Source organism: Orbicella franksi, chromosome 8 (genome assembly GCF_964199315.1).
Source record: "Orbicella franksi chromosome 8, jaOrbFran1.1, whole genome shotgun sequence".
NCBI lineage: Eukaryota > Metazoa > Cnidaria > Anthozoa > Scleractinia > Merulinidae > Orbicella > Orbicella franksi.
Genome location: NC_138152.1, coordinates 16934472 through 16961886, shown reverse-complemented (window position 1 = coordinate 16961886; position 27415 = coordinate 16934472). Strand labels below are relative to the sequence as shown.

The 27415-nt window shown below is 44.4% G+C and overlaps 6 protein-coding genes and 1 pseudogene across 6 annotated transcripts in view; 2 read left to right on the top strand and 5 right to left on the bottom strand.

Annotated features, from left to right (window-relative positions):
- Positions 1-6965: 6965 nt before the first annotated feature.
- Positions 6966-12275, bottom strand: LOC145494199 (uncharacterized). Its single transcript, XM_081473655.1, has 2 exons — positions 11213-12275; positions 6966-11035 (listed from the first exon to the last, which is right to left on the bottom strand). Exons 1-2 carry the CDS (start codon positions 12273-12275, stop codon positions 6966-6968), a joined length of 5133 nt encoding a protein of 1710 aa, XP_081329781.1.
- Positions 12276-13708: 1433 nt separating this feature from the next.
- Positions 13709-16645, top strand: LOC145494440 (uncharacterized). The gene has a single exon (XM_081473914.1). It carries the CDS (start codon positions 13856-13858, stop codon positions 16634-16636), a length of 2781 nt encoding a protein of 926 aa, XP_081330040.1. The 5' UTR covers positions 13709-13855; the 3' UTR covers positions 16637-16645.
- Positions 16646-16783: 138 nt separating this feature from the next.
- LOC145494198 (uncharacterized) lies at positions 16784-17119 on the top strand. Its single transcript, XM_081473654.1, has one exon. It carries the CDS (start codon positions 16784-16786, stop codon positions 17117-17119), a length of 336 nt encoding a protein of 111 aa, XP_081329780.1.
- Positions 17120-17575: 456 nt separating this feature from the next.
- LOC145494441 (uncharacterized) lies at positions 17576-19385 on the bottom strand (annotated as a pseudogene).
- The window catches only part of LOC145494442 (uncharacterized), a 9560-nt gene continuing 860 nt past the window's right edge, over positions 18716-27415 (bottom strand). The window contains exons 1-2 of the mRNA XM_081473916.1: positions 20486-27415; positions 18716-18800 (exon numbers count right to left, since the gene is read on the bottom strand). The exon at positions 20486-27415 is cut by the window's right edge and continues 860 nt beyond it. Of these exons, the coding sequence (XP_081330042.1) occupies positions 26059-26688 (630 nt within the window). The 5' untranslated portion in view covers positions 26689-27415 and the 3' untranslated portion in view covers positions 18716-18800; positions 20486-26058. The remainder of the gene's footprint in view (positions 18801-20485) is intronic.
- Positions 19533-20705, bottom strand: LOC145494197 (uncharacterized). Its single transcript, XM_081473653.1, has one exon. It carries the CDS (start codon positions 20703-20705, stop codon positions 19533-19535), a length of 1173 nt encoding a protein of 390 aa, XP_081329779.1.
- Positions 26796-27415, bottom strand: part of LOC145494196 (uncharacterized) — a 1113-nt gene continuing 493 nt past the window's right edge. The window contains exons 2-3 of the mRNA XM_081473652.1: positions 27248-27366; positions 26796-27134 (exon numbers count right to left, since the gene is read on the bottom strand). Of these exons, the coding sequence (XP_081329778.1) occupies positions 26796-27134; positions 27248-27366 (458 nt within the window). The remainder of the gene's footprint in view (positions 27135-27247; positions 27367-27415) is intronic.

The window sequence follows — 27415 nt, the reverse complement described above, 5'->3', positions numbered from 1 at the left end:
CTGTACATACATTTACCTTTGTTGTGTTCAGTCTACAAATACCCAAGAGATCATTAAAAACTATTAATTACTGATGATGGTGTACAATTAGTTTTCGGCGCTTTATGATCTTTTGTTGTGTTCGACTGAGAGAGAGAACGCGGTTATGCCGTTGTGTACAGACACTAGTGGCTTTGGCAGTTATTTATCGTTGCAAATTTGAAGAGTACTTTCTGTTTACTTCCTTAGTCATTCTTAGGCCTTTGACGCAAACATTTTGCTTTTTTTGTTTTCCCGGCTTGACTCTGGCCTCTATAGTTTAGATATTCCTGAGTGAGGCGTCTAATGCCATTCTACCAGTTCACGGTACGGGAGTAGTGTTTTGCGTCTGCTAAAACTGCGAGCCAGCGAGCCATGCGAGCCACAGTGCGAGCCATGCGAACCATGCGAGTCATGCGAGTCATGCGAGCCATTTTTGCGAGTATCTTTTTTTTTTTTTTTTCGAACTGTCTGGGAGGTCGTCGATCATTTCACCAAGAAACATCTCGTGCCCGACTATCACTAAATTAAACTGCCGCTGTCACAGTGATATGTGTATCCCCGTGATATGTGTATCCCCCGTGGGGATACACAAAACACTAATACGCGCCTGGACATTCAACGAACAAAATGGCGACTCGGTTGCGAGGTTCCGACGAGCGCTGTAAAGAGTAGAAGAAACCAGAAATGAATTCGCGCCCAACGGAGCAGATTAGGATTTCTTGAGTTTGGTTGAGTTCCAACCGACTCGATTGTTTATCTGACTAAAACTTCGAACAGCGGATACGCATATCACTAATTATTTCATGGCGCAGTGATCTCAGTGTGTATCCCCTAAACACAGCCGTTAGATTGGCTATCTACCTGATCGAAGAAAATGGCCAATTATTGCCGAAACGTGCTGGCTGCTTACTCGCTACGACGTTTATACCCAGGTTGAGGTTTGCGGAGTTTGCAACTCGAATGTTTAAATATCTAAACTGAAATCGCGTGCAGGGGATACACATATCACTAATTATTTCATGGCGCAGTGATATGTGTATCCCCAGAAACACAACTGTTATAATATAGCGCATCAACCTTGTCAAAACTGCAGGCAATATTAGCACCCGACGTTTTTACACGGCTTGGGTTCACTGAAGTTTGAACTCGATAATTCCACTAAAAACGCGTGCACGCGTGCACAGGATAATAAGGGATACACATATCACTGATTATTTCATGAACTAGTGATATGTGTATCCTCATGGACACAGCTGTTATATTGGCTTTCTACCCGAGAAGAAAAATGCCCATAACATTTGCATTGTCAAAACTGGCTTGCTAGAAATATTCACACCAGGCATTTATTCATAGCGTGGGATTTCTGGAGTTTCACTGACCTCGGTTGTACACCGTCGCCGACCGCATGCAGGGGATACACATATCACTAATTATTACATGGCGCAGTGATATGTGTATCCCCTGAAGACAGCCGTAATCTAGGCTAACTGCCGAAGAATAAACGTCGAATATTGTGAAACGTGCTAGCAATATTCGCAGTATAGCAATGTATACAGCTTGAGACTTAACATATCTTACAAAAAGTCGAACTGAAAAGCGGGTGCAGGGGATACACGAGTGCCACTAATCATTTTATGGCGATCGGGTCGAAGCCGTGATATGTGTTTCACTCCACGAATAATTCAGATGCAAACAAGGCGATGAACAGTGGAGAATATGCGTTACTCGAGGGGTGAGAATGCACCGCGCAATTAATATCGTCCTAGAAATCCGGTGCCGTGAAACTCAAATTGAAATATATCTAGATCCATTTGGTGTTCAACTTTAAATTCATTATATCCTGCTCGCAGAAAACCAGTTAGGATCAAGAACACAATTCCAGCAGCAGATACGTAAACTTTTTCAACTACAAAAATTGAGATTTGTGTTTTACTGAAGCCTGTTTGGGTTAGTCGTTCGTCCAGTAAGCGACCGGACGACGAGAGCACTTTCAAGGAGGATATTGCTTTTTAAAGTAGAGGGGAGGGGGTGGGGGATACACATATCACTGGTCGCCATTTTGGAGGGGATACACATATCACTAGTGATATGTGTGCGGGGATACACATATCACGGGGATACACATATCACTGTGACACCGCTATAAACCGCCCGCCATCTTGAAAGCGGAGATGACCCTGGGGACGAGTCTAAACGGTACGACCTCGCTCCCTGGATACTCTCTCTTTCCCTGGGAAATTAATTTTAAATTTATCTGCAAAAGTGCCTAAAATTGAAATATTCAAGGAAAAAATCCTAATCTCGCTTCGGTTGCCAGAACTACTGCTGGTGCGTCAAATATGAAAAATGCTCTAAACGTCTGTACATCGTGCCAAGTCTTGCGTCATAGTAATGGCTGCCCTGAGGGTCCCTGAGTTGGACGATTTTTTTTCTTTGTTTCATATTTTTGTTATGTGTAGAAAAGTTTGTCTATTCAAATCGCCCAGGATCCGCAAAAAAAAAAAACAGTGCGACAAGAATTTATTAAGGTTCAAGATTTAAGTAAGAAAAATTTTCTGAGAGAAACGGAGTGATAAAAGTGTTAACCTGGTGTTGACAAGCCTGCACGACTCCGGCCGTTCGCTGATGAATAAGTTCTGAAGCCTTCATTGCTTAGCTTTAACTAGGAAGTCTTTTAGGGATTTTCCCTTGCGATATGAGATGATGGGGGACTCCTTAAAGATTTCTCTCAGTTGTGCTTGATTATCTAGAAGGTGCCATTTCCCCGTGAGTGTGTCTTTTAGGTTGGGCAACGATGGGTGGTATTGCGTTAAAAAGGGCAGTATTTTCTTTTGTACGGTTTTGTTTTTCTGTGCTAGCGACATTTTTCTGTCAGAGAATTCAATCTCTGAAAGGTGTTTCTCCACAATTCTAGTTGGGTAATCTCTATTCTGCGGGCGTGTTTTGAAATTACTCATGTTTTCCTCAAAAGTAAATTGAGAGGAATTCGTTCTCAGAAGCCTTAACGGGTCTTAACGCTTCTCCTTTGATAAAGCCTTTCGTGACGCCTGGTGGGTGACACGAATAGAAATGCGTTCGCACGTCAAGAAAAGATTCCTTATTGAATCTGTCCCCTTTGTACACTTTCGTCTCCAACAACGCAGTTTCTGTTTCTGAGATTTCAGCCGTAAATTGGATCGTTGGGTGAAAACTGTTTGCCTTTAGAAGGAAATCTTCTATTTTGTCTCTACTTGTGTTCTACATAGATATGACGTCATCGATGAATCTTTTCCAAAAGATGGGTTTCGTGTTACTTTGTCAGAGTATCTCTATTTCTATTTTGGCCATAAATATGTTAGCAAAAGCTACGGCCATTTTCAAACCCTGATATAATAGGTCTACCGACAGGTGTCAGTTTGTGAATCTTTGTAAGTGTGTGAAACATTGGTATTCGCGGAGGGTCGGGCGTAAGGGAGAGCCATTTAGCCGTCATTTCGTCTATGTGGCCTTCTTGAGGTAGGGAACGAATCAATCGATGAACGTTTTTGGCCGTGGTGTCAACCATAGGTTTGTCTAAGGGTTGGTAGTTATGTGTATCATCAAGTTGGACTTGACCCTTGTTGACTTTATCTGTTCTGTTCATTATGACGGTTGTGGTACCCTTGTCGGCTTTCCATGCATTGTAAGGCAGTTTAACCGGAAGTAAAATTTGTAGCTATTCATGATTTTTTTTCAGCTCGGCTTCTGATTTGCTGATTCAAAAAACGTCTTGGTGACAGTTTGTGTAGTCGCTGCAAGAATTTAATATTGCGATCTTATTCATCTTGTTCCGTTGCTCTTGTTCTTGTTCTGACTGGCTGATTCAAAAAACGTCCTTAGTGACGGTTTGTGTTATCGCTGCAAGAATTTAATGTTGCGATCTCATTCATCATGTTCCGTCGCTCTTGTTCTTGTTCTCATGCGAATATAAATGTAACAAATAAAAATTCTTAACATTTGTACTGTGGCTCGCATGACTCGCATGGCTCGCCCCTTGGCTCGCATGGCTCGCCCCTTGGCTCGCATGGCTCACTGGCTCGCAGGTTTACAAAACTCTAGCGTTTTACTCCCGTGAGAGTTTTATAAACCTGCGAGCCAGCGAGCCATGCGAGCCAAAGGGCGAGCCATGGGAGCCATGCGAGCCATGCGAGCCATGCGAGCCATGCGAGTCATGCGAGCCCTAGTAAAAATGTTAAGATTTTTTATTTGTTACATTTACATTCACATGAGAACAAGAACAAGAGCAACGGAACAAGATGAATAAGATCGCAATATTAAACTCTTGTAATATTAAATTCTAAGGGAAGGGACAACCACATGCAGCAGTAAGCCAACCGATTGCTTAAATTGGAAAATTAACTGCGATGATCATTCTTCACTTTCATCCACAACCGCAGTTCATATATGAATTATTTTCATATAAACTTCACATCATTTCACTCCTCACGGGAAGATATGAACTCGATTAATTGACCTCGCTCCCAATGTGTGGCTTCATAGCTCAGTTGGTAGAGCATCGCACCGGTATCGCGGAGGTCACGGGTTCGAATCCCGTTGAAGCCCTGATTTTTTTCAGGCTTCTTCTTTCCAATTGCTTAAATTGGAAAATTAACTGCGATGATCATTCTTCACTTTCATCCACAACCGCAGTTCATATATGAATTATTTTCATATAAACTTCACATCAAAGTTTTGGTAACTCTGATTCACTAAATAGCGAACCTGTTAAAATTACGCGATTCACTCACCATTCTTGGCGCCAATACACGGAGTTGCCTTGAAGTACTGTTCTCTTTTTTCTTGAATGATTTTCAACGTGGATATCAATGAATGACAGGTGCCAATGGATACCATTCACTTACCCATTCGAGTAGCGGTGGGGCGGTGGAGCTGTACGTTTCTCTCAGAAAATTTCTTTACTTTAGTCCTGAACCTTAATAAATTTTTGACGCATCGTTTTTATTTTTTGCGGATCCTGGGCGATTTGAATACACAAAATTTTCTCCAAACAACAAAATATGAAACAAAGAAAAAAATTCATCACACTCAGGGTAGCCATTACTATGACGCAAGACTTGGCACGGTGTGCAGATGTTTAGACCATTTTTCATATTTGCCGCACCAGCAATAGTTCTCGTAACCGAAGCGAGATTAGGATTTTCTTTTGGGAATATTTCAATTGTAGGCACTTTTGTAGCTAAATTTTTATTTTAAAATTAATTTCCCAGGCCCGGAAAGAGAGAGTACCCTAGGAGCGAGGTTGTACCGTTTATACTCGTCCCCAGGGTCATCTCCGCTTTCAAGATGGCGGGCGAGCGGTTTATGGCGAAAGTTTAGTGATAGTCGGGCGCGAGGTCTATGTTTCTTGACGAAAAGTCGACGACCTCCCAGACCAGTTGAAGAAAAAAAAAAATACTCGCATAAATGGCTCGCATGACTCGCATGACTCGCATGAATCGCATGGCTCACACCGTGGCTCGCATGGCTCGCTGGCTCGCAGATTTAGCAGACTCCGTGAAGAACGTGAGCGAAAACAATTTTTTGACTGAGATTTCCGCTAATTCAACGCTGGTTTTCTTCCAAAAATATCCAATGATTAGGGCTAGACTACAGAATACAGGGCCACCTATAACCATCCATCAACGAGCCGGCTCGTTTTGTTCGTTTGCTCCTTTGTTCTCCACTGCCGAGACAAACGAGCCTCCAAAAATATGCACCTTCAGAAGTACCCTTTGTATTGTGTGGCTGCACCACGGTTGATCCTTATCTTAAGCCATTCGATTAAAGCACCCACAAAACTTAAAAAACTTAAGAAAGTTTCAGTTAAAACTCCGTTGAAATCCTCCATAACGAAAAGTCCGAATGGCACTTCTGGTCAGATCGAAGTTTACTTTATAGTTTATTCCCCTTGTTAAAACCTGTTAAGGTTTGTTGGTGCTCTGATCGAACGGTTTTAGTTAGGCAAAAAATAATGGCTATTTTCGGGAATGAATCCAGTGTTAAATTAGTGAGTCTCACTCTGATCACTCACTCTTTGTTTATCTAGACAGTGTTATTGTAGCTTTTTAGCTCATTTTACATTATTATACTGTTTAGTTTTTAATTGTTTTATAGCTCACTTCTGTAATACGCAGGTGATCATGTATTCATGTAACCTGCGCAATATAAACGTAACTAAAATTACTATTACTCTTAACTCGTGCCACTTTCGTCGAGTGCATTGTAGCGCAGCAACTTAATCCCTCCACATCTGCCGGGTCTTTCCCATGACTTGAATGCTGCCTCTGCTTCTTCCTTACTCTAGTAATCTCTCTCTACAGCCACCTTTCCGTTTTCCCAAAGCCCTACCGGCTTAGAAGGACAGGCGGTTCTGGGGACGAAAATGAAGATAGCAAATTCGTATTTCTTTCTATGCACCGGCAAAAGGAAACCATGATATAAATGCTCTAGGGCTACGCATCTTTCACCGCGCTAGACATCATTTACCATCACTAGTCATCATCCACCATCACTAGTCATCATTTACCATCAGTACACATCATTCACCATTGTCCGAAATCCGTAGTTGGCGTTACGCATTGCGTTACGCGTAGAGTTACGTATCTGGTCACGTGCTTAGCTTCAAGTTAATTGACAGATGAGTCATGTGAAAATGAACGATTTATTCCATAAACGTAACAAAATTTATAACAATATTCATCTGCTTTTCGACCCGAACGTCCAGCTCACGTTTTTTCGTTTACAACATGTCATCACTCGGACCTAGTCTCCACTCGGTAAATAGGCAACGCGCCTTACACAAAATGAACACAAAATTTCAGTTCGGAACATCCTCCCGCCCGATGCAGGGAGTGCATCACTACATGTAACTTGTCAACCAAGTTCAATAGAGTTCAACTAAAATGTTCAACAAGGTCTCATAAAGTTCAATTAAGTTCAGCAGCTAAGTCAGCATCAGAGCTTTCAAACAGGTGTAACCGCTGTACTGGACGATGGGTAAGACTTCCAGATGAGGTCCGCAGGGTAACGGACCGGACAAGACCGTCACGGCCTGTGTGGGTGTCTTCCACTCGTGCACGTGACCACTGACCCCGAGCTACGCGATCCTCACTTACTAGGACCAAGTCACCTTTGCAGATTTCACGACCAATCTTGTACCATTTCTTGAGAGGTGTCAGGGATTTTAGGTACTCTGCATGCCAACGCTTCCAAAATCCATTTACAAGCTTCTGGTGATACTGAAAACGTTTGGTGAGGGCTCTTGAGGTGTGTTCTGAAACATGAGTGTCTTTAGTCGGACACGCTTGAAGATTCCTGCCAATCAAAATCTGTGCAGGGGTAATCACACTGTAGTCATCAGGGTCTGCACCAAGGTAAGTAAGAGGACGACTGTTCAGCTGTGCTTCAATTTCAGCTAAAATAGTAGTTAACTGCTCGGCATCCAACATTGCTTTGGCAAATAGTTTCTTCAGTGGCGTCTTGACACTCTTTACAAGACGTTCATAAAAGCCACCCCACCATGGGGCTTTTTCCACAATGAACTTCCACTGAATCTTCTTTTCAGACAAAGCACTTTGGGTCTGGTCTGATTCCAATACTCTCCAACATCGCTGTAGCTCCTTGTTAGCAGCCTTAAAAGTTTTTGCATTATCTGACCAAATAATGCTGCACATTCCTCTTCTTGCAATCATCCGTCTAAGAGCAAGGAGAAATCGCTCAGTTGTCATATCACATACCAACTCCAAGTGTATTGCACGGGTAACTGCACACGTAAATAAACAGATATAGACTTTTTCACCACTGTCTTTCAAATACAAAGGACCAGCAAAGTCTAGACCCTCGTTAGTGAACGGTGGTGCAGGCTTAATTCTGTCTTCAGGAAGTGGTGCCATCTGCTGACCAAAGGGTTTTGTTTGGTAATGGCGACAAATTAGACAGTTCCTTAGTGTCTGACGGACGGTCGATCGTCCCTTGATCACCCAAAATCTCTGTCGCAAAAGTGACAAAGTGTGTTCAACTCCAGCATGTAGTTCACGGCTGTGAATATCATCAATTAACAACTTAACAACAGGATGGTTAGAAGGCAGGATAATAGGATGTTTCTCCTCTTCTGGCAACAGTGACTTGTGAATTCTTCCTCCAACACGAAGAAAATGACTAGTCGGACACATAAACGGGTTTAAATTGGCAAGGTTGCTGTCCTTCACTGGACCATGCTGTTTACATGACGCAATTTCTTCAGGAAAACCTGCTTCTTGTACATGAGATATCAACCATTCTTCTGCATTTTGTATCTCTAAACCAGTTAAAGGGCTGTCAATTCTTTCCTCTTCTTTCACTCTTGAGTTGCTAACGAATCTTCTGATCCAAGCAACAGTTCTTAGCAAGCGACTATACTTGCTGAATCTTGTGAAGTCAATAAACGGCTCTTTGGGTTGCACAACACAACTGACACTAGCTTTACTCTTCCTCTCTGGGTTAACAATTTCACTGGAGGGTTTTGACCTTAAATCCTCGGGCCAATCTTTTTCGGACTCTTGCAACCAAGAGGGTCCTTTCCACCACAAATGACTCTCTCGTAACTGACTTGCAGATAAACCTCGGGTAGGTAGATCAGCTGGGTTCTGTGGTCCTGGACAATACCTCCAAACACTGGGATCCAGCAACGACTGAATTTCAATAACACGATTAGCAACAAATGGTTTCCACTGTGAGGCTGCTCCTCTAATCCAGTGTAACGTTGAAGAATTGTCTGTCCAACAAACAATGCGGCTAATGGGACAATCTATTGCACCTTTGACATAGGTGCAAAGTCTAGCAGTAATTACAGCAGCCATCAACTCTAAGCGCGGTAGGGTAATCTTCCTTACAGGAGCCACTCGGGTCTTGGACATCACAAGACTGGTAGATACCTTTCCATCTTCACAAACAACTCTCAGATAAACTGCAGAGGCATAAGCAACTTCTGACGCATCACCAAATGCGTGTAGCTCTACTTTGGGGTTCTGACCTAATGGCAAATCAGTGTAACATCTAGAAATTTGAAGGTGTCCAAGTTCAGAAATCTCTTGAACCCACTGATTCCATTTCGATGAGACTTCCATGGGAATTTCCTCATCCCATCCAACACCCTTGGTCCACAAGCTTTGAAGAATTAATTTTGACCTCACTGAAAAGGGTGCGATTAGACCAATCGGATCAAATATCTTTGCTGCTAAAGACGCCACCTTTCTTTTAGTGTACACTGTCTTTGATCTCGACTTAACAATGTCCACATCAATTGTAAAGACAAGGTTGTCAGTAAGTGTATTCCACTTTAATCCTAATGCTTTTGTGATTGGATGTGCTTCTGCTAGATCACTTTCCAGGCTGACAAGACTAACTGCTGCTCTGTCCCTCTCTGGTATGGCCTCCATAAGCTCAGATGAATTGCTTGACCATTTTGTCAAATTAAAGGCAGCTTTCTGCATAAGCTCAGTAGCACTTCGCTGTAATTTCAGCGTTTCCTGCACATTGTCTCTCCCTGAAGCACAGTCATCAACATAAGTGTTCCTCAAGATTTCATTTGATGCAACAGGGAATGTTTCTTTACACCTTTTCACATGCTCTTGAATAGTGCCAATGGCAAGAAACGGACTGGAAACAACTCCAAATGTGACCCTTGTCATTCTGTAAATCTTAGGCGTGGCCTTGGGGTCCAAATCTCTCCACAGATACCGGTGTGAATCTCTGTCTTCTTCTTTTAACCGAATCTGCAAGAACATCTTCTCTATGTCACCCATGATACCAACATAATTCTTTCGAAAACGCAGAAGAATTCCGACCAAATCTGGCTGTAATGCTGGGCCTGGCTCTAAGCAGCTGTTCAGAGAGACACCATTGCTATCTTTCGCTGATGCATCAAACACAACTCTTGTCTTGGTTGTCTGCTTGTCTTCCCTGATGATCGCATGATGAGGGAGATAGAACACCGGACGCCCATCTGTTGGTGTAATTTCATCACAAGGTACTTCTTCAGCAACACCGTTCTCAACATACTTGTTAATCGCTTCTCTGTACGATGCAGCTTTCACTGGCTCATGGAGCAGCTTCTTTTCTAGATTGTACAACCTACTTTCCGCTTGCCGGTAATTATCTTTCAATGAAATGCAATCTTCCTTCCATGGTAAGGATACTTCATAGCGACCATCATTGTATGTTAGTGTCTCTTTAAACTTCTTCAAGACCACATCTTCTGCATGAGTAGTAGAAATTGAACTTTCAGCAAGTCTGACACCAATGGACTCCAAATCCCAGAACTTTTGAAGTGTTTCATTCAATTGTTCTTCAACACTAATTTGAACATTCATAGACACAGTGCATTCTTGGCCATGACCACCTGTTGGCCCACAGAAGACCCAACCCAAAGTTGTGCGAACTGCAACTGGCTCACGGGAACCCCCTCTTACAATGTCTCTTGTCACAAAGGAATAATAGAAATCCAAGCCAATAAGTACATCAATCTCTTGTTCCTCTCTAGGGAATTCTTCAGGAAATGCTTTGTTTCGAAGGTGACACCATCTTGTTGGATGAATATCCACAGCTTCAGCTGGCCGGCATATTACTGGTGTAGTAAGTGCCTCAATACATTGAGGCTGTCCAGATTTGTCAATAGGTGCCACAGTAAACGCAGTTCTCTTCCGCAAAGTGCTCTTGGTGACCTCTCCACCAAATCCAGAAACAGCAATTTTGACACTCTTCCCATCAAGACCAAGCTCATCAATTACACTCTGCCGAACAAACGACGTTTGAGAACCAGGATCAAAGAAACATCTCACAACTTTTGAACACCCATTTGATCCACACAAAATAGCTGGTATGGTCTGCAGGATCACTTTTCCACCTGAGCTCACTGCAACAGAATTTGCCACAACTGAGGACGGCAAAGCAGGACCTGACGACGAGGGTAGTAATTCCGGGGCTGATTCCACCTTGACTTCTTCCAAGGGAGGACGAGCTGAATCCTGATGCAGGAGACTGTGATGTCTACCTTAGCAATGCTTGCATGGAGGTTTCTGGCACACTTCGGCTCTATGACCAGGTTCAAGGCATCGGAAACACAGGCCTTTAGACGTTGCTTTTCTGAATCTTTCTTTCACAGGTAATGACAGAAAAGTGACACATGACTTCAAACCATGGTTTTTGTAGCAAATGACACACTTGCCCTCTTGCGTTGCCGCACATAATGCAGAGGTGGATAATTTTTGTGACCGGTTAAACTTGAAACGGTTTTCACGATTTCCAAGATTTTCCTTTGCCGGAGCTTTGGAATCAAGAGAAGGAGGCTGTGAAGACTCTTTAGCTCTTATCAATTGCTCCAAGAAAGTAAACAGTATTTTCACTTCCACACAGTCCTGTTTAGCTTTCTCCTCATTAAGCTCCAATTCCCATTTTTCCACAACTTTTTTTGGCAGCTTGTCAACTATTAGAGGCACAAGAACTGGAGCCAAAGTTTCAGAATTAAACTTTTCACCAAAGGACTCAACAGAGCGAACGTGACCTATCACTTCATCGTAGAATTTACGCATGGAGGTTGCATCATCAGAGCTCAAACGTGGCAAATGGATCAAGGATCTTACATGTGCATCAAGTATTAACCTTGCATGCCCGAATCTTTCCTTCAAGATTTCCAAAACTGGCTTGTAATTCGCTTGTACCACTGCAAAACCTTTCACCGCTTCAGCAGCCGAACCCTTTAGCGATCTCATCAAGTACTCTAATTTTTGGACATCTGCCAACGACGGATTGTCAACCACTGAAACTTTTATCGACTGATAATAGGGTTGCCAGCTCAAAACATTTCCGTCAAAGGTTGGTAGATTAATCTTGGGTAGCTTAACTTGTACTTGAGAGGACGACTGGGATACGGGTGGATTGCTTCCTAACAATTGTACTTCGGGAACTTGTTTACTTGCCAAATAACTTGTCATTTTGGCCATGCTTTCAATTACACGCGCTTCGTATTCATTATGGCTCTCACATTCCGCCTCGATCTCTTCATCCTCTAACATTGTGCACATCGTGGCTTGCACTTCCTGCAAGTCACTCCACTTACTTGCGACATTATCTTTCAACACTTGAACTCGTGCATAATTATCTTGTTGTGACAGGGCTTCGTCGATTAACTTCAACGTGTCTGTGACAGATTTTCTCAGGAATTTTCTCTTTTTCTTCATAGCTTCTAAATCTTTCGACATTTTGAAAGACCACAAATTTTACTAACCTCATATGATCGCAACAATTACAGGTCTGCACATTCACAGAAGTTCCTCTCGTTCAAAGTGCTGATGCAATACACATGTGGTTTGTTTGGCGCCAAATCGCCGATATGCGAAAACCAACTTCTTCGCAGTAATAAACGGATCCAACTCTCCTTTTGCTCGACCAATCGTCGAAACTGTTTCTCCAAATCCAATATCCGGCTCGAAGGACCATGAAAATGAACGATTTATTCCATAAACGCAACAAAATTTATAACAATATTCATCTGCTTTTCGACCCGAACGTCCAGCTCACGTTTTTTCGTTTACAACATGTCATCACTCGGACCTAGTCTCCACTCGGTAAATAGGCAACGCGCCTTACACAAAATGAACACAAAATTTCAGTTCGGAACATCATGTGCTTGAGAGTGAGAATGTTGGAGATGTTGATTGTGAATGAGAGAGAAAAGCACGAGTGTTTCAAAAAGATTGTTTACCTTGATAGTTCAAGATTGTACCGAGATTGTGAAGATATACAGTCCTCAGATTGAAGGAAATAAAGATTGTGAAGTCCTCATATGTGTGGATTTCTAACACAGTGGTCCTTCGAGCCGGATTATCGAGCTTGAAGACGTCGACAAGATTGACCACGTGCGCGGACTGAAAATATGTCGGTCGCCGACGCCATAGCGAAGAAAGTTAAAATCAGAGCTGCTCATAGAGGATCTGCGACGAAACTTCTTAATCGTTTGAAAGACAGGCTGAGTGATGAAGAAAATCCAGTGGATAAATTCTGGTTGAAAGAATCAATTCAGTCGATGCGACTGAAGATAGAGTCACTCAAAACATTAGATGACCAAATAATTGACCTTATTGCAAGTGGAACGGCCGAGGATGTCGAAGAGCGTATCGAGAAAGAAATTGAGAACAGTGATGGAGTGAGAGCAGAATTGAACGAAATCGTGATGAGAATGGAAGAAATGATGAGTAAATTTGATCCGCCACCGCCGATAGTTCAGCCGAGTGCTTTGTCACCGCCCGCTCAAGTTCATTCAAACATGGCGTCAGGAATCCCTCAGCAAAGCAAGGCGAAAGCAAGACTCCCCAAACTTGAAGTAAGGAAATTTCACGGGAAGATCCAAGAATGGCAAGAATTTTAGGACGCTTTCGAAAGCGCCATCGACCAAAACGAAGGCCTCACGACCGTTGACAAATTCTCCTACTTGCGAAGTTTAGTCACTGAACCGGCCAGATCAACCATCGCGGGATTCTCCTTGACAGCAGCGAACTATGCGGCCGCTGTTGATGTTTTGAAGAAGAAGTACGGAAAGGAAACTGCCATACAGCGTGCTCATGTGAATGACTTGCTAAATTTAGCGCCGGTGTTCAGCGATAAAGATACAACTGGTTTGAGGAAACTATACGACAGTTGCGGCGCTCATTTTAGAGGTCTCAAGGCGCTCGGAGTGGATGAAACTACCTTCGCAGCAGTGGTAGTCCCCGCCGTTTTGCAAAAGCTGCCCGAAGCATTTCGCCTGACCATCACGAGGGGAGCCGACTTTCTGAACTGGTCGATGGAGGAATTGTTGAGCGCGTTTTTAAAGGAGTTGGAACTGAGGGAGGACCATTACTATGCAGTGTCCTCGGGTGGAAATACGCAGAACAGGAGAGACAGCAACACATTTCACACAAAGCAGGAAGTTGAGAACTGTGCGTTTTGCCTTGGGAGACACGCACCAGCGAACTGTAAGAAAGTGAGCGATGTGAATGCACGTAAGACCATTTTAGTTAAGTACGGTAGATGTTTCAAATGTTTGCACAGGGGGCACCGAGCCCGAGATTGTAAGTCGATTGAATTATGTAACAAGTGTGGGCGGTCCCACCACATTTCAATTTGTGATAAGCAGGATAAGCCAGCAGTCAGTGAATTTGAAGTTAGACCAGAGGCTAACCCTACCACTACTAGCCCCAGTAGTTTTCATGTTGGTGCGGGAGACCGTGTAGCCCTACAGACTGCCTGTGCAGTCATCACCGGGGAGGGTCATCCACTGAGGGTTAGAGTTTTGTTTGATGCCGGCAGTCATCGTTCCTTTGTCACAGCTGGAGTTGCTCGGCTTGCGCGGCTTCCTGTAACCAGGCAAGACTGGCTTGCAATAAGTACATTTGGGCAACGCTCAAGGGATATGAAGCTAAGGGACGTCGTCCAAGTCAAGGTGAGTCCTATAGGGGGGGAGAGTTTCATTAACATGGAGGCATACGTAGTTCCAGAAATTTCTAGTATACCAAATACCCATGTAGAATTAGTAAAATCTGATTACCCCCACTTGAAAGGGATTTGGTTCTCTGATGTAAGTAAGGGAAGGGATGAGATGGTTATAGATGTATTGATTGGGGCAGACTACTTGTGGCATTTTCAGAAAGGGTGCACAATTAGGGGTAAGTTTGACGAGCCCGTTGCTGTAGAAACGGAGTTGGGGTGGGTCTTGTCAGGGTCCATGAAGGGCCAAGACACATGTAGTGATGTACACTTCACCCAGATAAATTTCATTGCAAGCTCTGTTGAAGAGCAAGAAAGTCTAGAAGATGTTGGAAGATTGTGGGATCTGGAGACACTGGGTATTAGAGAGATTACTGACCAGGTTCATGAGTCATTTGAAAATAGCATCTCATTCAATGGGACCAGATACTCTGTTCGCTTACCTTGGAAGGAGGGGCACCCGGAACTTCCCAGTAATTATGGAACCAGTCTGTATCGTCTTAAAACTCAGATGCGAAGACTAGAGAAGGATCCTGAGATTCTCAAGGAGTATGGGAACATCATAGAAGACCAGCTACGAGTGGGGGTGATAGAAAAGGTAGCAGAGTTGGAAAAGGCCCCCAGGATTCATTACTTGCCTCACCAAGCAGTTGTTCGCCAAGAGTCAGCTACTACCAAGGTAAGAGTGGTATATGATGCTTCCTCGAAAGAAAGTAAGAGTGTCGCATGTTTGAATGATTGTTTGCATGTTGGACCCCCTCTGACCCCCTTGCTTTACAACATTTTGCTTCAATTCAGGGAACAGAGAGTGGTCCTGGTAGGGGATATTGAAAAGGCTTTTTTAAATGTGGAAGTTGACCCAGAGGATAGAGATTGTCTGCGTTTCTTGTGGGTGGAGAAACCCCCTGATTTGTCGCAAGTTGTTGTCTACAGGTTTTGTAGGGTTGTATTTGGACTGAATGCATCACCCTTTTTATTGAATGCTACACTCCGACATCATGTCAAAAGGTATGAAATTTCGGACCCAAGGTTTGTAGCTAAGTTGTTGGATTCGTTTTATGTTGATGATTTTGTTGGTGGTGGAGCGACATCACAGGAAGGTATGGAGTTGTACCAGAAGACTCAGAGTCGAATGGCCGAAGGAGGTTTCAAACTCAGGAAATGGCTGACAAATGATTCACAGGTAAGGGCCAAAATGGCAACAAAAACCCAGATTGGTGATAAACAAGATGTGGTGACAGAGGAAGACATCAGTTATGCTAAGTCTTCTGTGGGCATGAAGTTGGGAAGCAAGGGCCAGAAGGTGTTAGGATGCGAGTGGGATTACGAAGCTGATGTCATCACTCTTGATCTGACGTTGATTGCGCAGCGTGCCGAAGGCTTACCTGCCACTAAGCGGAATACATTAAGGCTACTAGCAGGAGTCTATGACCCCTTGGGACTTATTAGTCCGGTTACAGTGAGTGTCAAGGTTATATTCCAAGAGATCTGTCGTCAGAAGTGTGGATGGCACGAACAGCTGGAGGGAGGGGTCAAGAAGGGCGTGGAAGATTGGATTAAGGGCCTCATTGACTGTCATAGGATTGATGTAAAACACTGTGTTTATGACCACCCTCATGAGGAGGTGGAGGAGTGCTCACTGCATGGGTTCGCAGATGCAAGTAAGAAGGCCTACTGTGGTGTGGTGTACCTTGTTTATAGAACCCAGGTAGGTAGATATGTACGAATGTTGACTTCAAAGACAAGAGTGGCACCCTTGAAGGAGCTGTCAATTCCAAGGCTAGAGCTTATGGCTGCACTTATACTAGTGAAACTTATGGTCAATGTTGAAGGTGCTCTTGCCTCGCAGCAGAGTGTTAAACGTTCGAAACTGTGGCTGGACAGTCAGACTGCCTTGTTCTGGATTATGAACAGAGGGGAATGGAAACAATTTGTCAAGCACCGTGTGAACGAAATTTTGAAGCTGAGTGACAATGAAGATTGGAGGTACTGTCCAAGTCGAGAGAACCCTGCGGACATTGGGTCGAGAGGAATGTCTGCATCCGGTTTAAAGCAGAATGTATTGTGGTGGCAAGGTCCTGCTTGGTTAACAGAGTAAGAAGAGAGTTGGCCTTCAGAGGGATCAGTGTCACCTACCACTGAAAGTCAAGAACAAGAGAGGACGACCAGCATCCTTGTGACCCGAACTGATCTGGTTGTGGGGATAGACAAAGTCATTGAAATTGACAAGTACAGTTGCATAAGGATGGTTTTGAGAGTGACAGCGTGGCTTAAACGGTTTTGCTTCAATGTGGCCAAGAAGACAAAGTCAGAGAGGAAGCATGGACCGCTATCCTTGCAAGAGCTGACGGAGGCAGAGATTGACTGGATAAAAGCAGCACAAAGAGAGTTAAAGTGTCAAGAGAACTACAAGCAGCTTTCTAACAAGTTTGGTCTTACTGAAGACAGTAAGGGTGTGATAAGATGCAAGGGACGGCTAGAGTATGCTGATTTGCCTGCGGAAGCGAAGGAGCCAATAATTTTACCCAAAGACCACCACCTGACATTCCTAGAAATTCACAAGAAGGTGGATGATGACTAGTGATGGTGAATGATGCCTAGTGATGGTGAATGATGGCTAGTGATGGTGAATGATGTCCAGTGATGGTAAATGATGACTAGTGATGGTGGATGATGACTAGTGATGGTGAATGATGTCTAGTAATGGTGAATGATGACTAGTGATGGTGATGGTAAATGATGTCTAGTGATGATGAATGATGTCTAGTGATGGTGAAGGATGTCTAGTGATGGTGAATGATGTCTAGTGATGATGAATGATGACTAGTGATGGTGAATGATGTCTAGTGATGGTGGATGATGTTAGTGATGGTGAATGATGTGTAGTGATGGTAAATGATGACTAGTGATGGTGAATGATGACTAGTGATGGTGAATGATGAGTAGTGATGGTTGTGAGAAATCCACACATATGAGGACTTCACAATCTTTATTTCCTTCAATCTGAGGACTGTATATCTTCACAATCTCGGTATAATCTTGAACTATCAAGGTAAACAATCTTTTTGAAACACTCGTGCTTTTCTCTCTCATTCACAATCAACATCTCCAACATTCTCAGTCTCAAGCACATGACTCATCTGTCAATTAACTTGAAGCTAAGCACGTGACCAGATACGTACTTCTACGCGTAACGCAATGCGTAACGCCAACTACGGATTTCGGACACTCTCCCCCCTCTTGACTTGTATGAGTCAAGAATACAGCCACAAGGTCAGTCGTTTTTTTGATTTGCCAGGCTGCTTATCCTTCTAGCCGCATCCAAAGCTGCCACTCTGCGAGGCCGACTGCTCCATTGCAAATTTGCTGGTTGCGCTCGATTTCTGTCTTGTCTCTTACCTGCATTCGACCCAGCATGAACTTCAATCGGATACAATTTCTGAACAGGCCTAGTTATATGAACATCCCTCCCTTTGGTGATTACCCTCAAATGTGCCCCTCTTACATCTTTGTCGCGTCCACAAATCAACCCTTCTACCACTCCCATCTTCCAGAGGCCTCTCTTCACTCCATCTTCATGTACTACCACGACATCTCCTTCCTTAGGCGATCTTCCTTTCGCAGCAGTTTTGTTTTCATGACTCTCCCGTAAGGCAGTTAAATATTCCCGTTGCCACCTCTTCCAAAAATGTTGCAGCTTCTTAGTCAGGTACTTGTGCCTGCTGGTATATGTTGCACTACTTTCTCGAAACTCTTCCTCTGACTCTAGTACCTCTGGCAATGACTGAATCCTTCTTCCATGTATCAAATGGGATGGGGTAAGAACCTCCTCTGATGGGTTGTTGTCATCGTAAGTCAGGGGCCTTGAATTAAGGGTACCTTCAACCTCCACAAGGACTGTCAACATCTCGTCAAAGGAAAGTCTTGCATTTCCAATGACCTTTCTCAAGCATCGTTTAACGCTTTTCACCATCCTTTCGAAGAACCCTCCCCACCATGGGGCCTTTGCTACGTTGAAACGCCACTCGATACCTTTGTTTTCTAGTTCTGCTCTTACCTCAGGATGTCGAAAAAGTGTGCGTATCTCTCTCTCTCTCTGCTCCTTTGAACGTCTTTGCATTATCAGACACGATCAAGGTGGGAGTTCCTTTTCGCGCGGTGAACTTCCTCAGACACCTCAGAAATGTAGGAGTCGAGAGATCTTCCACTAAGTCCAAGTGCAGTGCCCGAGTAACACAGCATGAGAATAAGCAGACATAAACCTTCTTTAACTGCTTACCTCGTCCTTTGACATACATTGGCCCAGCAAAATCTACCCCAACCTTTGAGAAGGGCGGGGCCGGATTGACCCTAAATTCTGGTAAACTCGCAGTCGCTGGTTGGGTAAATGCTGTACCCTCCCACTTCTTGCATGTCACGCACCGGGACAATATCTTCTTCCCAACTTGTCTCCCCTTGGGAACCCAGAATTTGGTGCGCAGTTCTGCAAGAGTACTCTTCACTCCACAGTGAAGGACCTTCTTGTGACATCTTTCAATTTCTAGGAATGTCAGGTGGTGGTCTTTGGGTAAAATTATTGGCTCCTTCGCTTCCGCAGGCAAATCAGCATACTCTAGCCGTCCCTTGCATCTTATCACACCCTTACTGTCTTCAGTAAGACCAAACTTGTTAGAAAGCTGCTTGTAGTTCTCTTGACACTTTAACTCTCTTTGTGCTGCTTTTATCCAGTCAATCTCTGCCTCCGTCAGCTCTTGCAAGGATAGCGGTCCATGCTTCCTCTCTGACTTTGTCTTCTTGGCCACATTGAAGCAAAACCGTTTAAGCCACGCTGTCACTCTCAAAACCATCCTTATGCAACTGTACTTGTCAATTTCAATGACTTTGTCTATCCCCACAACCAGATCAGTTCGGGTCACAAGGATGCTGGTCGTCCTCTCTTGTTCTTGACTTTCAGTGGTAGGTGACACTGATCCCTCTGAAGGCCAACTCTCTTCTTACTCTGTTAACCAAGCAGGACCTTGCCACCACAATACATTCTGCTTTAAACCGGATGCAGACATTCCTCTCGACCCAATGTCCGCAGGGTTCTCTCGACTTGGACAGTACCTCCAATCTTCATTGTCACTCAGCTTCAAAATTTCGTTCACACGGTGCTTGACAAATTGTTTCCATTCCCCTCTGTTCATAATCCAGAACAAGGCAGTCTGACTGTCCAGCCACAGTTTCGAACGTTTAACACTCTGCTGCGAGGCAAGAGCACCTTCAACATTGACCATAAGTTTCACTAGTATAAGTGCAGCCATAAGCTCTAGCCTTGGAATTGACAGCTCCTTCAAGGGTGCCACTCTTGTCTTTGAAGTCAACATTCGTACATATCTACCTACCTGGGTTCTATAAACAAGGTACACCACACCACAGTAGGCCTTCTTACTTGCATCTGCGAACCCATGCAGTGAGCACTCCTCCACCTCCTCATGAGGGTGGTCATAAACACAGCGTTTTACATCAATCCTATGACAGTCAATGAGGCCCTTAATCCAATCTTCCACGCCCTTCTTGACCCCTCCCTCCAGCTGTTCGTGCCATCCACACTTCTGACGACAGATCTCTTGGAATATAACCTTGACACTCACTGTAACCGGACTAATAAGTCCCAAGGGGTCATAGACTCCTGCTAGTAGCCTTAATGTATTCCGCTTAGTGGCAGGTAAGCCTTCGGCACGCTGCGCAATCAACGTCAGATCAAGAGTGATGACATCAGCTTCGTAATCCCACTCGCATCCTAACACCTTCTGGCCCTTGTTTCCCAACTTCATGCCCACAGAAGACTTAGCATAACTGATGTCTTCCTCTGTCACCACATCTTGTTTATCACCAATCTGGGTTTTTGTTGCCATTTTGGCCCTTACCTGTGAATCATTTGTCAGCCATTTCCTGAGTTTGAAACCTCCTTCGGCCATTCGACTCTGAGTCTTCTGGTACAACTCCATACCTTCCTGTGATGTCGCTCCACCACCAACAAAATCATCAACATAAAACGAATCCAACAACTTAGCTACAAACCTTGGGTCCGAAATTTCATACCTTTTGACATGATGTCGGAGTGTAGCATTCAATAAAAAGGGTGATGCATTCAGTCCAAATACAACCCTACAAAACCTGGACATCATTCACCATCACTAGACATCATTCACCATCACTAGTTATCATCCACCATCACTAGTCATCATTCACCATCACTGGACATCATTCACCATCACTAGACATCATCCACCATCACTAGGCATCATTCACCATCACTAGTCATCATTTACCATCACTAGTCATCATTCACCATCACTAGTCATCATCCACCATCACTAGACATCATTCACCATCACTAGTCATCATCCACCATCACTAGTCATCATTTACCATCAGTGGACATCATTCACCATCACTAGACATCATCCACCATCACTAGTCATCATTCACCATCACCGGACATCATTCACCATCACTAGACATCATCCACCATCAGTAGGCATCATTCAGCATCACTAGTCAGCATTCACCACCACTAGACATCATCCACCATCACTAGTCATCATTCACCATCACTAGACATCATTCACCATCACTAGACATCATTCACCATCAATAGTCATCATTTACCATCACTAGTCATCATTCACCATTACTAGACATCATTCACCATCACTAGTCATCATCCACCATCACTAGTCATCATTCACCATCACTGGACATCATTCACGATCACTAGACATCATCCACCATCACTAGGCATCGTTCACTATCACTAGTCATCATTCACTATCATCAGACATCATCCACCATCACTAGTCATCATTCACCATCACTAGACATCATTCACCATCACTAATCATCATCCACCATCACTAGTCATCATTCACCATCAGTAGGCATCTTTCACCATCCCTAGACATCATCCACCATCACTAGGCATCATCCACCATCACTAGTCATCTTTCACCATCACTGGACATCATTCACCATCACTAGTCATCATTCACCATCACTAGTCATCATTCACCATCACTGGACATCTTCCACCATCACTAGACATCATTCACCCTCACTAGTCATCATACACCATCACTAGACATCATTCACCATTGTTAGACATCATTCACCATTACTAGACATCATTCACCATCACTTGTCATCATTCACCATCACTAGTCATCATTCACCATCACTAGTCATCATTCACCATCACTGGACATCATCCACCATCACTAGACATCATTCACCATCACTAGTCATCATACACCATCACTAGACATCACTCACCATCACTAGTCATCATTCACCATCACTGGACATCATTCACCATCACTAGTCATCATTTACCATCACTAGACATCATTCACCATCACTAGACATCATTTACCATCACTAGTCATCATTCATCATCACTAGACATCATTCACCATCACTAGACATCATTCACCATCACTAGTCATCATTCACCATCACTGGACATCATTCACCATCACTAGTCATCATTCACCATCACTAGACATCATTAACCATCACTAGTCAGCATACACCATCACTAGTCATCATTCACCATCACTAGTCATCATTCACCATCACTAGTCATCATTCACCATCACTAGTCATCATTCACGATCACTAGTCGTCGTCCACCATCACTAGACATCATCCACCATCACTGTCATCATTCCCATCACTGGACATCATTCACCATCACTAGACATCGTCCACCATCACTAGTCGTCATTCACCATCACTAGTCATCATTCACCATCACTAGTCATCATTCACGATCACTAGTCGTCGTCCACCATCACTAGACATCATCCACCATCACTGTCATCATTCACCATCACTGGACATCATTCACCATCACTAGACATCATCCACCATCACTAGTCGTCATTCACCATCACTAGTCATCATCCACCATCACTAGACATCATTCACCATCACCAGACATCATCCACCATCACTAGTCATCATTCACCATCACTAGTCATCATTCACCATCACTAGACATCATCCACCATCACTAGACATCATTCACCATCAGTAGTCATCATTCACCATCGCTGGACATCATTCACCATCACTAGTCATCATTCACCATCACTAGTCTTTATACACCATCACTAGTCATCATTCACCATCACTAGTCATCATTCACCATCACTAGACATCATTCACCATCACTAGTCGTCGTCCACCATCACTAGACATCATTCACCATCACTAGTCATCATCCACTTTCACTAGTCATCATTCACCATCACTAGACATCATTCACCATTACTAGTCGTCGTTCACCATCGCTAGACATCACTCACCATCACTAGTCATCATCCACTTTCACTAGTCATCATTCACCATCACTAGTCATCATTCACCATCAGTAGTCATTATACACCATCACTAGTCATCATTCACCATCACTAGACATCATTCACCATCACTAGTCGTCGTCCACCATCACTAGACATCACTCACCATCACTAGTCATCATCCACTTTCACTAGTCATCATTCACCATCACTAGTCATCATTCACCATCAGTAGTCATTATACACCATCACTAGTCATCATTCACCATCACTAGACATCATTCACCATCACTAGTCGTCGTCCACCATCACTAGACATCACTCACCATCACTAGTCATCATCCACTTTCACTAGTCATCATTCACCATCACTAGTTGTCGTCCACCATCACTAGACATCACTCACCATCAGTAGTCATCATCCACTTTCACTAGTCGTCATTCACCATTACTAGTCATAATTTACCATCAGTAGACATCATTCACCATCACTAGTCATCTTCCACCGCCACTAGCTTACGTACTCGTGAAAGCTAGATTGCCGGAGTTGGAAGCAGACACCAGGCCTTGTGGTTGGTTGGTTCTTCCGCTTCTGCTTTCGACTCACAATCTAGTTTTCACTGGATCATAAGCAACGGAATCGTAAACGGAATCGTAAAGGGAATCGGAAGAAATTAGGTTAATGGAAACGTTCTGATTCTTCCGAGTCCGATTCCGTCGAGCTTTTGACTCCGCTTAACACCCCGATTTTCGATTTTCACTAGGTCATAAGCTCTCGTACGACTCCAGCTCCGCCTTGGACTCCGTCGTTAGTTAAACCCAGCATTAATTAGCGTTGAAGAACGGAAAAGCACCTCACTGAGATATGGGATAACGAGGTTTTACTTGACTGGATCGAGGTGTTCATCATCAAGATACCTAAGAAGGGTGCTTTCTCTAACTGGAGCAACCGGAGGGGAATAACACTGTTATCTGTTCCAAGCAACATTTTCTACAAGATCATCATTGACCGCATAGCATTAGTAGTCGACAGGCTGTTAGGAACGAACAATCTGGTTTTTGAAGGGCAGAGGTGCACTAATTATAACCAGATATTTGTTCTCAGGAATATCATCGAAAAATGCTCAGAATGGCAACGTCCGGGGTACGTCAAAACTGTGTGTTATCAGCCCTACGTTTGAGTGTTGCAAAGTACCAGGGAGGATCAGGCCAGAGGGATATGATGCCGACTTGCTCCCAACGCTTGAGGACCTTGACTGTGCCGATGACATAGCTCTGTTATCACACACACTTGACAAATTTAAATATTTCAAAAGCCTGTTGACAGATTCGCAAGAACATCACGGCCACGGCTTGCGAAGCGCGATTCCAACGCTTTGATTTGCTCCGGTTCCAAAACATTCCTGCAAGACGTCGCGCGTATCTCGAATGTTGACGACGCGTTGTCAACGTTCCTAACATAAGCCAATCACAGTTTTGCGTTGTGAGAGCAACGCATAATTGAAACTCTTAGGCTTAGGCGGTAGTCCCTCCTTTCGCACGCTCCTCGCCCCCAGGATTTCGCGCGGCTATTTTTTTCTCGCAGTTTTCTTTCGTGTCACGCACGACGGACTAAGCGAAAGAGGGACCACTCGTAGTCTACAAGTCAGAATGGTAATTAACTGTGATAAATCGAGGGTTATGTATGTGGGAACAGAGTGGCGGAACCTATCAGAGTTTGAGAGCACAATCTAGAGTTTGTGGACACTTTCAACTATCTTGGCGCCAGCAGTGACATCCGCAATAGGCTCAGCAAAGCAAGATAAATCTTTGCGAGGCTGAAGCAGGTCTGGAAATCGAGTCAGTATAGCACAATAACTATGGGACGCTATGGGGATGAGTGAGACATTATTCACTATCACTAGACATTTGTCAGTAGACATCATTCACAAGACAATATTCTCCATCAGCAGCCTGAGAGATGAATATGATTTACCATCGGCACTAGGCATTATTCATCACATAATGATCATAAAAGATCATAGAAAGGAAAGGAATAGACTATTCGCAGTCTCTCGTTGCCCTCTGTTGTTCGAAAGAGCCCTAGTTTATCACTCACTCACTCAACCCTCTTAGTTCCTGATGGACCTAACTTCCTGTAGGTCGTCCACAAGTGCCCGCCACCTGATCCTACTTTGAGAGTGCGTTTCGCTCCCTGCCAAGTGAGCTGTCTTTCCTCCAACTCTGCCATTTTTGTGCGACTCCAGGTGTGCTGGATCTGCCTCTCTTGCGCTTCCCCTGTGGGTTCCACTCCACGGCCCTCTTGGCTGTCTGTCTCGTCTCCTCAGCGTGTGGCCAATCCAACCCCAAGCTCTTTGCCTAATCTCCTGATCTACCGGTCGCTGTCCTGCTTGTCTCCGAAGCTCCTCACTGCGTATTCGTCTACGCCACCAAATCCGCAAGTTGTTCCTCAGCCTCGTGTTGATGAACACCTGCAACTTCTGCTTCAATCCCTTGGTCAGTCTCCAAGTTTCAGAACTATACAGGAGCCGAAACTTGCACATTTGACCCAAATACGCTCAACTTGGTCTTAGTTGTCCCAATGCGTGCCTGGATGTCCTCATCAGTACCTCCCTTCGTACTTACAATGCTGCTGAGGTACGTCAATTCGTTCACCTCCTCGATCTGCTCCCCTTCGATCGATACACCATCGCCGCGTTTGGCACAGATACGCATCAGCTTTGTCTTTGTAGCAGTGATGTTCAGGCCTACATTTGCACCTTGCTCCTTTTAAGGCCTGTGCCTTATCTCTCATGTCCTGCACTCTGTGCGGCGGTAGGGCCAGATCATCAGCGAAGTCAAGGTCTTTCCAAAGATGTCGTGAAGGACCACTGGATACCACGGCTCCTGCCAAACGCTATCCTGGTTTCCTAATGAAGGACAACAAGAAACAACAAGAGAGATAGCAGGCAGCCTTGTCTGACGCCTGTCTATCCATTATGTACCACTTGCGCAGAAAAGAGCTCATAAAGAGCTCTGATGATGGTAACTATCTAGACGGGAATCTCGTAGTGGCGCAGCAACCGCCACAACACCTCTTTGCTGATGCAATCGAAAGCCTTCTCGAAATCTATAAAGTTGATGTACAAGGAGGACTGCCACTCAATGCTTTGTTCCACAATAATCCTCGGTGTCGCTATTTGGTCCGTACAGCTTCCACCAGCTCGAAACCCCGCTTGTTCCTCTGGGAGTTTTCATCCAGTGCCGTCGTGATACGCTCTAAGATCACTCTGCAGAGCACCTTACTTGCCATGTTCAAAAGCGTGAGGCCATGCCAGTTTTTACAGTGGCTCGGATCGCCTTTCTTTGGCAGCTTGATTAGCAAACCTTTCTTTCTCTCCTCTGGTATCTGCTCTTTACTCCATATCTGGTTGCTGAGGTCCAAAAGAACTCTGACACTTAACCCCCAGCCTAAATTGCCTCTGGTAATGGGTATATTGTCACATCGTGCTGCCTTCGCATTCTTTAACTTCTTCATGGGGTTCTTGATCTCAGAACGTGTAATGCGACCTGTCCTGATGTTTAGTTCGTCGCTTGGCTCTACCGCCGGCGGATTGGGCGGCGCCTCGTGTTTAATCACTCTTTCAAAGTGCTCCCTCCACCGGTGCATCTTTTCTTCCACCGTCCTCACCAACAGGCCTGTAACATTTCTCACCGGCTTACATGTACTCTGAAACCTCCCACTCAGCCTCGTTGTGATTTCGTACAAAGTCTTCATATCACCCCTCTTTCCACCTTTCTCAGCCCTCTCGGTCCGACTCCACATAAACCCTCCTACAGGTTCCCTTCACCTCCCTATTCAGCTCCTGGTACCTTTTACTCGCATCCCTCCTCTTCTTTCTCGTCCTGGCCATGTTCATAGCATTTTTTACCTCACCAGGTCTCCTTACTGATCCACTCTTTCCTATTTGCCTTTGCCCGACCCAGCACCATTTCACAGATCTCCACGTAGCTTTGCTCGTTCTGCCTCCACTCATCCTCCCCAGGCAGTTCCTCCTCAACCAACTGCTGCAGACCCTCAAATCTGCTGTGTAGCGTCAGCTTGAACATGTCTCTTACCTCTGGATCTCTCAGCTTACGCACTGTGCCAGTTTCCCCTTTTTTACTATGGCAATCTTTAGCCTGACTTTTGCCAGCAGCAGTTGGTGATCTGACCCAGCATCTGCCCCACGCTTGACACGAACATCCTGCAGCGAACTCCTCCTTCTCTTGCTAAATGCCATATGGTCGATCTGATTCTCCGCACCACATTCAGGAGACATCCATTTTCGCTTATGACACTCCTTTTGAGGGAACAGCGTTCCACTAATCACCAACTCATTTACCTGATTTAATCTTAGGTCTACTGGTAAGCTCTTATTGGCCCATCCCAAGGGTAAGATGTTTCCAACATTGGGGGCCAGATCACTTTCAGCAGCAGCTCCGAAACTCTGGAATGGCCTACCTGAAGAGCTTTGTCAAACAACATCACTTGACAGTTTTAAATCTCGACC

Coding starts and splice junctions, on each gene's coding strand:
- LOC145494440 (XM_081473914.1), top strand. CDS start 13,856: ATGGAGGAATTGTTGAGCGCGTTTTTAAAGGAGTTGGAACTGAGGGAG.
- LOC145494197 (XM_081473653.1), bottom strand. CDS start 20,705: ATGTCCAGGTTTTGTAGGGTTGTATTTGGACTGAATGCATCACCCTTT.
- LOC145494198 (XM_081473654.1), top strand. CDS start 16,784: ATGGTTTTGAGAGTGACAGCGTGGCTTAAACGGTTTTGCTTCAATGTG.
- LOC145494199 (XM_081473655.1), bottom strand. CDS start 12,275: ATGTCGAAAGATTTAGAAGCTATGAAGAAAAAGAGAAAATTCCTGAGA. Junction 11,036..11,212: donor CATTTGCTACAAAAACCATG/GTTTGAAGTCAT, acceptor ATCAGGATTCAG/CTCGTCCTCCCTTGGAAGAA.